This window comes from Mercurialis annua, linkage group LG6 (assembly GCF_937616625.2).
Source record: "Mercurialis annua linkage group LG6, ddMerAnnu1.2, whole genome shotgun sequence".
Taxonomy (NCBI): domain Eukaryota; kingdom Viridiplantae; phylum Streptophyta; class Magnoliopsida; order Malpighiales; family Euphorbiaceae; genus Mercurialis; species Mercurialis annua.
Genome location: NC_065575.1, coordinates 9,366,433 through 9,378,492, shown reverse-complemented (window position 1 = coordinate 9,378,492; position 12,060 = coordinate 9,366,433). Strand labels below are relative to the sequence as shown.

Below are 12,060 nucleotides of genomic sequence, written 5' to 3'. Positions count from 1 at the left end.
TTCTTTCCTTTTTTTGGATGTCAGCTATCTAAATTCTTATTTGGAGGAGCAGCAATAGTAACCTGGTACTGGTAGAAGGAAGGCGGCCAATGGAAAAAAAGAAAGGAGGACGGAAAAAGTTTTTGGGTCACAGTCGTTGAAGATAGAGTCTGAAGTGGCTTATTTGAAGAGAGTGGCTAATAAAGAGTCTGGACCACCTAATTGAAGAGTTGAAATAGTTGTTTTAAAGTATTTTACCTTCAATGTTGAGTTTAATTCTATCAGACAGATGATGGCCGGAGCTGAAATTAGATGTTTCAATGGCCATTTTCGCAGTCGACCGTTGTAGACTTGGTTTTAGTAGTAGAGAAGTTGATTTGACCTTTTTTAGGTGTGTGCTTCAATAGTACAGAAGTTGATTATTATTTTGTAGGAGACATGAAGTTGATTAATGTCTTAGTTGGATGAAGGATGAAATTGGTGTTGTTTGGCTGTTATTCTTAGGAAAGATTCTGCTACTTATGTACATAGCAAGAAGAAAACTTGTGAATCTTTTGTTTGTTCCAGGGCGCATTGAATTATTGAACAAATTGGTGTTGAGATCAAAAGGAAAAGAGTAGTAGCAATTGGTTGCAGCAATGTTGTTGAAATTCAAGTTGTTTAATATTGATTTCAAGTTTACAATTACTAAATAGTATATTTTTATTTATTTTGATAAGAAAAAATTATCCAGTTTGTGAAACAAACAATTGAAATTAAAATGATTGCGAAGAAGGAGCCCTGGAGATTGTAAAAAAGCAGCAAGAAATTTTTATTAAAAATTGAATTAAGATAGTTCAGTCGATATAGGTTCATATCCGGTCCACATCAGGTTGATTTTTGGTTTTATAGACTGTCCAATACATTTCACTTAAAAGAGATATTCAATTTGTATATTACACTAAATTTTAAAATTCTCTCTATATAAAATATCAGTTAAGATTGTAAAGAATAGTATCAAATTTTATTAAAAATTAAATTAAGATAGTTCAAATGATATAGGTTCACATCCGGTTCACATCAGGTTGATTTTTGGTTTTACAAACTGTCATATACATTTCATTTAATAGAGATATTCAATTTGTATATTACACTAAATATTAAAATTCTCTCTATACAAAATATCATTTAACATTGTAAAGAGCAACAAAACAAATTTTATTAAAAATTGAAATTAAGATAGTTCAGTTGATATAGGTTCATATCCGGTTCACATCAAGTTGATTTCTAGTTTTATAAACTGTCAAATAATTTCATTTAAAATAGATATTCAATTTTTATAAACAAAAATCTCAAAAAAAATCTCTATATAAAATGTCATTTAAAATTATAACAGTAGCAAGATAAATTTTATTAGAAATTGAATTAACGTAGTTCAGTTGATATAGGTTCACATCAGGTTGATTTTCAGTTTTATGAACTGTTAAATATATTTCACTTAAAAAAGATATTCAATTTGTGATTACATTAAATTTCAAAATTCTCTTTAGATAAAATGTCATTTAAGATTGTAAAGAGGTCTAAGACAAAATTTAATAAAAAAATGAATTAAGATAGTTCAATTGACATAGGTTCGCATCGGGTTCACATAAGGTTGATTTGCGGTTTTATAAACTGTCAAATACATTTCAACTAAAAGAGTTATTCGATTCTTATAAAAGACTATATTTCAAAATCTATACATATAAATGTTAGTTAAAATTATAAAAAGTTGTACAATAAGTTTTATTAAAATTGTACTAAGGTTGATATTAGACTAATAAATGATTATAAATACAGTTATTTCTATTTATGCATTGATTACTTTTCTTGTTCTAATTCCTTCAATTCTCTTATATATTTCTCTCCTTAACTATTATGTAAATATGTCCTTATACCTAACTGGCTAAGGAAGTACTGCACTCCTCTCTTCTTCGCTACAAAAGAGGTATGTATAAATCAATCAAATTCCAACTGTTAATTTATATAATATAAGTTAGGCTTTAACATTTTCCACCTACTGTCATCAAATGAGGCTTTCAAACCATCTTAATTTGGCTCATGATTAGCCTTCATCAGTTTATGAATTGAAACAAATTAAACACAAATTACAAATAATAGCCACCATCAATCCTCTTTTAATTTGACTTTTGTGTGTAAAAATCCAAATCCACTAGTAGAAAAAGAACAAGAAATTATGAAATTAGGCGAGAAAAAGACTACAGAAGAAGAAATTGAAAAAGAAGAAAAGTTTGAGTTTGCTATTCCAAACTCAGAGCTGGTGAAGGATACTTTTGTAACAGCAAAATCAGAATAATTAATTATTCAACACCTCCATATTATCAAAAAAAAGATGAACGATAACCTAAATCAACTCATACTACTTTTGCTAGCAAGCCAATTAGATTGGCATCACATAATCTATTCAGCAAAAACAACAAATACAACATCATTTCCGTCATCAGAGATAGATGAATTCAAAACTGTGCCGGAAATATCAGATGTGAAAACAAACTCTTCTCCAAATTTTCTCTTTCCAATTTTTCACCGCCGCAAGCTCCGTCGTGATGATCGGAGATCGTCAAAAGTAGATCTTGCTGCAATGCAAAACAGCAGTAACAAGGAAAAAGAGACCAAAGAAATACGATTAGCCCTATATCTGCTCTGCCCCCTATCTATTAGTCTAAGAGATTTAGCTAAGCCACCATTGCCACCATCGAGTCAACCACCAACGATTTGGTCAGCAATCAACCACATCCATACTAACAATAGGATAGGGTTAATTTAGTAATTTGTAATTGAAAGGGGTAAAGCTGAAAAGGAACAATTAAAAAAAGGGGATTTTTGCCAAAAATATTATATTGGGTCACTAACATAATATTTCTAATTTTTGGGGTATATGGTGACATTTTCTCTTTTAACTTTGAAAGGCTCTTTGGGCCCTTTTTTTTAACTTTAAATAAAGAGGCCAAATCGTTTGGCCCGTAGTATTTTGTTGGATTAGAAGAGACTTAAACTCTCAATTTCAAATCAATAATTCTCAACTCAATTCTCTAACTCAACCTAAATACTTTTAATATGTTCAATCACTAATTTTGATAATTTTATAATTTTTTTCCTTTCAAAATCAATCCACCTCCTAATTTTGAATAAATGTTACTTTAATTTTTTTATCTTATTTTTATAATTTAATTTATATAATTGTATGATAATTATATAAAATTATTTTTTTAGGTTATTCAAATTGATTAATCATGAAAAATGCAAAAATACAGTATTTTTATTTTTTATCATAATTTTTGTTTACTATTTTGTTTATAATTAATTTTATTTAATTGATTGATGAATTTTACTATTCAGATTTTCTGTAAAAATTTGAAAAAGGATGTCTTAATGACAACTAATCAAAATTAATATAAAAATTATTGTAATACATATTCTTATTTTTGTTAATATGTGTGTGTGTATATATATATATATGTGTGTGTGTGTGATGTTTAGCCCGGGCTGGAAAAAATTTCTGGATCCGCCACTGCCTACGTTACTGCTGGAGATATTTGAGCGGAGCATGAAAAATATTTAGAGCAACTTGAGTCTTCACTTCCTTTGATACTTGGTAACGATTTTGGGATTATGGAGGGCTGTTTTGGTGGTTATTTAATAGTAAAGGAAAGTTGTGGGAATGGTTATAATAAGTAGGACTAATGAGATGTTTGTTGTTCATGTGAGTGCGTTGAAACATGCAAGAGATACATATCTCGCAAGTATAGATAGTGCAAAAATGACTCGGATATGTTATTATTTTGTTAATATTTAATAAAGTATAGAAAGTGCTTAAAACTTTAAATTTATTTTGTAGGACAATACTTCTTTGAAGTGATCCAAAAAAGGTATATATGTTCATTTAGAGCGTTTAACTTCTTTAAGTTTGATTGTCTTTTTATTAGTTTATGAACAAAGGATCAATTCACCCCCTCAACTTGGCACAAAATATCAAGTCATTCTCGTGGTTTTTGGTACAAACAAATCCAAAATTTGCATTTTCATATCAAAAAAACCCGCAACTTATATTTTCGTATCAAAAAGGCCCCTCTAACATAAAAAAAGAGTGGGATTAACTAATTACAAATTTTAATCCTAATTAATCCTAATTCAATACTAATTTAACATAATTAAAATTTTAATTAATTTTAATTAATTAAAATAGTTATTACTTTTTCTGCCATTTTCCCTAAATAAACCTAATTAAACCCTAGCTAGACCTAATTACACTATAATTTGACCTAATTAACCCAAAAATTCTAAATAAAATCTTAACAAATCCTAATGAAACTTATAAACCTAAATGAAACCCTAATTTAACACACATTAAACTCTAAAAAACTTGAATGAACCAAATTCCGCTGCCGCCTTCTTCCTCCTGCTGTCGACCAACCGCAACCAACCCACCAACAGTAGACCCACCAGCAGACCATCCGCATCAAAATTATTGCGAAAATCACAAAATTCGACTCCAAATCTTAAAATTGTTGCAAAAATCAACTTTGGATCTAATTTAATAATCACTAACAAATATTCTCTAACAATCGAGCAACAACCATTCCACTTGACCAGCAACCGTTCATCAGTAGCATAGCAGCAACCGTGCGTCGTTCGTCGATTGCAGCCGTTTGTCAACTTTCTGCCTCAACCATTCTCTTGTTGTTCTCGGTGGTGATGGTGGCGTTGCGGTGTGAAGTTCTATGTAGTTGAGTTTGTCACGACGGAAAGGACATGTTTGTTGAAGGACAAACTTCATTGTGTTGCAGAGATCAATGAAGAAGTTCACTTTGGAAATCCATATAATCAGAAGATTAGGTAAAGAAGGAACAAAGAAGGATACGGGATTTGGGTGGGTGGGTGGGTGGCGGTGGGGACTGGGTTTTAGATTTAGAGAAAATTTTGATTTAGGGTTAGTTAGATTTAAATTTCTTTTTGGGAAAAGAAGAAAGTTGGTCCCTGAGTTTTTATTTAAAAATTAATTTAATTTTTAAACTTTAAAAATATAAGGATTATAAATGAAAATTAAAAATAATTAAATGTTAATCTGAAATATAAAATAAAGTTAGGGGTCATTTTAACCTTTTTACATTTTAAAATGGAGAGTGTATCTCACTTGAGGAGGTGAGAGTGGGGGAGGGCCTATTTGATACGAAAACGCAAGTTTTGGGTCTGTTTGTATCAAAAGCCGCGAAAATGACTTATTTGATATTTTGTGTCAAGTTGAGGGGGTGAATTGATCCTTTGTTCATTAGTTTATACACCTTATAGATGATATTTTTTTAACGCGTGACTCATCCACTAACTGTTTTAAACATCCACCTAAAAATGTGTGTTGCAATACGTGTAGGGAGATTGACGGAGACTAAATGGATTAATTTATATAAATAAAATAAAATTGGTAATTTAGAATTAATGGATTAACAAGATTCTATATGAGAATAAATAAAAAGACAAATATAATCCTATTAACCTATCACAACTGTTTGATCTCGAAACCTAATTAACATCCATTATCCATCTATTGTTTTTAATAATATTCTAAAAGTCTCTTTTGTTGTCCGCCGTCTCTACTTAAAAGAGATTGCGACTGAGTTTTTGTCTGAAGAAAATTCGGTGAGTTAATATAACCAAATTAATGTGATTTCTTTGTGGTTCTTATTTTAATTTTATTTGTTCCTTCTGTACAGAGCTTGGCTGTTGGTTCTTTTTTCTTCCTCGGTGGACCTAAAATTGGGTTGTTGCCGCGTTACGCCTTCATCAGACCACCGTCGATTCTCCTAGGTCAGTTCGACCTGCCACTGATTACAGGTATGGAAGATGAAAATGAAATGTGGAAAGACATATATGATGCTCATAAATCAAGTATATGGGTAGTTAGTATGTATGTTAGTTTTCAGGAAAATATCCAGACTTTGAAAGCCACCGGTTTTAGTATAGATAATGATGGGCTTATAATGACATGTGCTCATGTTTTTGCAACTGAAACTGGGAAAAGACATCATATTTATGTTCATAAGATAGATCAAAATAAGTCTTTCAATGTTAGAGCTGAGTTAGTTTTATTTTTCCGAATTGGGATATCTCAATACTCAAGATAAAACCTCAAGATTTGTATTATGAAAAGTTTGCAAATAATGGCTCACTAAGTGTAGGTCAAACTATTTGTCATATTGGAAATAACTTATATGGATCACTTGGCATTGATAGAGTTACATTTCCCTGTAATGATATAGTTTTTCCAAATCAAGCTAATTACAAGTTTAGTCTTGAGACCCAACCCCCCCGCTACGTTACCGCTGGAGATATTTGTACTTCAATTTATGGAGCAGAGCATGAAAAATATTTAGAGCAACTTGAGTCTTCATTCCCTTTGATACATGGTAACGGTTTTGGGATTATGGAGGGCTGTTTTGGTGGTCCTTTATTTAATAGTAAAGGGAAAGTTGTGGGAATGGTTATAATAAGTAGGACTAATGAGATGTTTGCTGTTTATGTGAGTGCGTTGAAACATTCAAGAGATACATATCTCGCAAATAGAGATAGTGAAAAAATGACTCGGGTGATGTATGGATCTTGTCACCAAAATTGCCAATTTTACAGACATCTTTCAAGAAAGCCATCTTAAAGTGAATGAAAAGGAGTCATTCAGTTACACATGCATCAAACTAAAACCGGTCACCATTTTGTCTAGGTCTTGATCAAAGTTAGAACCTAGCTCCTAACATGACAAATTCAGTTCTATTTTCACGACTTCGCCGCCGCTTCATCCACCACTTCGGCTGTTGGAAAGCCAAAGCAGCAACATCCTTGGCTCATTGTTGGGCTCGGTAATCCTGGCAAAAAATGTTAAGCTACTCGTCATAATGTTTGTTAACCCTTTTTTTTTATCTCTGTATAATAATTTTCATTAACTCATGCAGCTGTTTTAATTTTTTTTTTTTTTGGTGACAACGACTCACTCTACTGAGCCGAAATTCAATATAATTGTCAAATCCCGGGATGTGGACCGCCCGCAAGCCCACATACCTCGTAATTTCGGGCTTTAATGTCCAGCAATCCAACTTCAACCACTCCATATTAAGAAAGGGCGTAGGCGGGGTTCGAACCCGCGACCTTTGGCGCCCAGATGGCTGAGGTTTAAATATTGTCATCTTTTTCATTATCAATTCTAACTAGGGGTGTAACGGAGTCGATTCGACGCACTGTCGAGCTGAAGCTCAACTTGACTCTAAAAATTTAAGCTCGAAACTCAGCTCAAACTCGATTGAGATTCATTTTAGGAGCTCTAGAATAATTGGAAGTCGAGTCGAGTGGGCTCACCTCGATTATCTATGTAAATATTTAAAAGTAAATATTAGTATAAAAATAAAGATATTATTGTAAAAATATAAAAATATGAAGGGTAAAATTAATTAATTACCTAAAGCTCAAATTAATTAATTACCTAAAGCTCGATTAGGCTCATCGAGCCAAGTATTTTAGAGCTCGAACTCGAGCTCGACTTGATATGAGTCGAGTCGGTTTTGAATATTCTTCGAGTCAATTCTTAGTAGCTTGCAAATTGGCTCGACTCGGTTGCACCCCTAATTCTTGTTAGCATAATTAATATGCTATTGGAGTAATGACCAAGTTTATGACTTGGAGTCGTGGCCAAGTATAAGACTTGGAGTAGTGGCCAAGTATAAGATACTTTCCTTTATTATTGCTTAGCCTTGCCTATATAAAGGCCTCCTATGTTATTCTAGGATTTAGGCTTTTCTCTTCTATTGTTAGCCTCTATTTCTTTGTATCTTATTCTTATATTCAATCAATGGTTTCGTATATTTCTATTAATATTATCATGATATCAGAGCCAAATTATTCGTCTGGTTGTTAGTCTTTTCTACTCCTCCTTTGAGTTTGTCCTCTCTAATTCTGTTGATTTCTTTTTAATATGGCTGAAATTCGAGATGATTCGCTTCAAGCAGTTAGTGTTCAGTTAGATGGTAAAAATTATGCATATTGGAGTTATGTGATGAAAAATTTCTTGAAGGGTAAACAAAAGTGGGGTTATATTTCGGGTGATTTTGTCAAGCCTGAGGATGGCACAACTGCTGATTATGTGTCTTTGTTAGATAAGTGGGAAGTTGCTAATTCCAAAATTATTACTTGGATCAATAATTCTGTTAAGCACTCGATAGGTACCCAGTTAGCAAAATATGAGACAGCTAAGGAGGTTTGGGATCATCTATCTAGACTGTACACACAGTCTAACTTTGCAAAACAATACCAGTTGGAGTCTGATATTCGTGCTCTGCAGCAGAAAAGCATGAGTATTCAGGAATTTTATGATGCTATGACAAATTTGTGGGATCAACTGGCTCTCACAGAATCTGCTGATTACGAGGCTTTGGGCCTTATATTGCACGAAGAGAGGAGCAGAGATTGGTACAGTTCTTAATGGCTCTTCGTGATGAGTTTGAAGGACTTCGTGGGTCCATTCTGCATCGTCATCCGCTGCCTTCTGTTGATTCTGTTGATTCTGTTGTTAGTGAACTTTTGGCTGAGGAAATTCTTCTTAAGCCTTCTGTTGTAAAGGAAGTTTCTACGGTCTCTACTCCATCAGTCTTCGCCATGCCTCCACGACCAAACTTTTATCCTCAAGTCAGGCCGTATGGAACTGTTGCTCGTGATGAATGTAGTTTTTGTAAACAGAAAGGTCATTGGAAATCACAATGTCCAAAGTTGGGTAAAGGAAAGCAGCAATATACTCAGCAACAACCCCATCAGCAGTCTCAGCAATGGAGTTACCGACCACCAGCTCCTCATAATGGACCTCCTCTTCTTCCTCGTCCTCACAATGCATTGACGACTTCTTCTTTAGATCCATCAATGGTTGAGCAGTTTCAACAGTTTCTTGCATCTCAGTCACATGCCATGGCAGCTTCATCTCAAATAGGTTTGTCATCTAGTTCGTCAGGTATATCTTCTTCCTCTTGGATTTTAGATTCTGGTGCTTCGAATCATATGTCACCTAATTTGTCATCTTTTACTTCTTTGACTCCTAAAGTTTCTGTTCCTGTCATGAGTGCTAGTGGTACACCTATGCCCTTGCAAGGTGTTGGTTCAGTTACTACACCTTCTTTTTCCTTATCTAATATTTATCATATTCCTAGTCTTACTTTAAATCTTGCTTCTGTTGGTCAAATTTGTGATAATGGTTGTTTAGTTTCCTTTTCTTCTTCTGCTCGTTATGTTCAGGATCCAAAGTCTCAGGAAGTGATTGGGACCGGCCATAGGGAAGGAGGACTTTATATATTGGATCAGCTCAAAACTCCTAAGATTGCGGCTGCTGTTTCTAGTGTGGATGTTTCGTCTTTTCGTTTTAGTCAGTCTTCTTCTGTGTTTTATTTGTGGCATTCTCGCCTTGGTCATGTCTCTAGATCTCGATTACAATTTTTAGCGTCTACAGGAGTTTTAGGAGATTTAAAAACTCATGATATTTCTGATTGCAGTGGTTGTAAACTTGCAAAGTTCTCTGCTTTGCCTTTTCCTAAAAGTAATTCTTTTTCTGTTGCACCTTTTGATCTTATTCATTCTGATGTTTGGGGACCCTCTCCTGTTCCTACAAAGGGGGGCTCTCGTTATTATGTCTCTTTTATTGATGATTGCACTCGTTATTGTTGGATTTATCTTATGAAACGTCGCTCAGACTTTTTTGACATTTATAATGAGTTTTGCTCTCTTGTAAAAACTCAACATGAAGCTGTTATTAAATGTTTTAGATGTGATTTGGGAGGCGAATATACTTCTCATGCTTTTAAGAAACTTCTTGCTTTAGATGGCACAATTTACCAAACTTCTTGCACTGATACTCCTGAACAAAATGGGGTTGCTGAAAGAAAACATAGGCATATTCTTGAGACTGCTAGGTCACTTTTATTGTCTGCTAGTGTTCCTAGTGAATTTTGGGGGGAGGCAGCTCTTACTTATGTTTATTTGATTAATAGAATTCCTACTTCTCATAATTCTGGCTTGTCTTCTTATGAGAGATTGTATGGTTGTCTTCTAGATTATTCTTCTCTTCGTGTTTTTGGTTCTACCTGTTTTGTTCTTCTTCCTCGTGTTCAGCAGAGTAAGTTAACTTCACGATCTGCCATATGTGTTTTTCTTGGTTATGGTGCAGGACAAAAGGGGTATCGTTGTTTTGATCCAGTCAGTCATAAGCTATATGTTTCTCGTCATGTTGTCTTTCTTGAACATATTCCTTATTTTACAATTCCTGACCATTCTCACAGTATATCTATGCCTGATCTTATTCACATTGATCCTTTTACTGCTGATAATGATGAGATACCTCGTGATGGCCATCCTGACACTCCTATTGGCCCCTCAACTACAGTCACTACCCAATCATCTTCTGAGACTGCGGATACTACTGAACATCGTTATCCTGTACGAAATCGTAAGTCTACTAAACAACCTGATTTTGCTTATTCTTGTCTTTCCAGTTCATTTTCTTCATTCCTTGCTTCTATTCATTGTCTTTCTGAGCCTTCATCTTTCAAAGAGGCAGTTCTTGATCCTCTTTGGCAACGTGCTATGGCTGAGGAGCTCACTGCTCTTCACCAAACCCATACTTGGGATTCAGTGTCTCTTCCTACAGTAAAACGTGCTATTGGTTCTCGTTGGGTCTATAAAATTAAAACTAAGGCTGATGGATCTATTGAAAGATATAAAGCTCGCTTGGTTGCTAAGGGTTATTCTCAGGAATATGGTATGGATTATGAGGAGACTTTTGCTCCTGTTGCAAAAATGACTACAGTTCGAACTCTTATTGCGGTTGCTTCTGTTCGTCGTTGGGATATCAGTCAAATGGATGTTAAAAATGCCTTTCTGAATGACGACCTTCATGAAGAAGTCTATATGGTTCCTCCTCCTGGTATTGATCACCAACCTGGTGAAGTTTGCAAACTTAGGAAGGCTCTTTATGGTCTCAAACAGGCTCCCCGTGCCTGGTTTGAGAAATTCTCTACTGTGATTACTTCTCTTGGTTTTTGCCCAAGTAACCATGATTCTGCTTTGTTTGTCAAGTGTACCTCGGCTGGTCGAATTTTGCTTTCGCTTTATGTTGATGATATGATTATTACAGGTGATGATGTTGTTGGTATTAGCTTATTGAAGTCTAAGTTGACTCGAAGTTTTGCCATGAAAGACTTGGGTCCCCTTCGTTACTTCTTGGGTATTGAAGTTGCTTCTTCTCAAAAAGGGTATCTTCTTTCTCAATCTAAGTATATTTCTGATATTTTTGAGCGTGCTCGCCTCTCGGATAACAAGACTGTTGATACTCCAATTGAGCTCAATGCTCGGTACTCTATTTCTGATGGGTCTCCACTGTCAAATCCGAGTCTTTATAGAACGGTTGTTGGAAGTTTGGTTTATCTCACTATCACTCGCCCTGATATTGCCTATGTTGTTCACATAATCAGTCAGTTTGTTACTTCTCCTACTACAGTTCATTGGGCTGCTGTTATTCGCATCTTGAGATATCTCTGTGGCACTCAGTTTCAGACTCTTTTGCTTTCCTCTACTTCATCTTTGGAGTTATGTGCTTACTCTGATGCTGATTGGGCTGGTGATCCTACTGATCGCAAATCTACTACTGGATTTTGTATTTTTCTGGGTGATTCTCTTATCTCTTGGAAAAGTAAAAAGCAGGATGTTATATCTCGGTCTTCAACAGAGGCCGAATACCGTGCTATGGCTTCTACTATTTGTGAAATCGTCTGGCTGCGATGGTTGCTTGCTGATATGGGCGTTTCTTTGCGGCGACCAACTCCTTTGCACTGTGATAATAAGAGTGCTATCCAGATTGCTCATAACTCGGTTTTTCACGAAAGGACCAAGCATATTGAGATTGACTGTCATATTACTCGCCATCATCTTCAGAATGGCACATTGACATTGCCATTTGTCTCTTCCTCCTTACAGCTTGCAGATTTGTTTACTAAATCATTGTCCTCTTCGCGCTTTCGTTTTTTG

The 12,060-nt window shown here is 34.6% G+C and overlaps 2 protein-coding genes across 2 annotated transcripts; both read left to right on the top strand.

Annotated features, from left to right (window-relative positions):
• The first annotated feature begins 7,972 nt into the window (after positions 1 to 7,972).
• On the top strand, positions 7,973 to 8,479 carry LOC126687534 (uncharacterized). Its single transcript, XM_050382095.1, has one exon. The coding sequence runs from the start codon at positions 7,973 to 7,975 to the stop codon at positions 8,477 to 8,479; it is 507 nt and encodes a 168-aa protein (XP_050238052.1).
• Positions 8,480 to 8,620: 141 nt separating this feature from the next.
• Positions 8,621 to 9,779, top strand: LOC126685808 (uncharacterized). Its single transcript, XM_050379766.2, has 2 exons — positions 8,621 to 8,998; positions 9,280 to 9,779. Exons 1-2 carry the CDS (start codon positions 8,653 to 8,655, stop codon positions 9,315 to 9,317), a joined length of 384 nt encoding a protein of 127 aa, XP_050235723.1. The 5' UTR covers positions 8,621 to 8,652; the 3' UTR covers positions 9,318 to 9,779.
• The last annotated feature ends 2,281 nt before the right edge of the window (positions 9,780 to 12,060 follow it).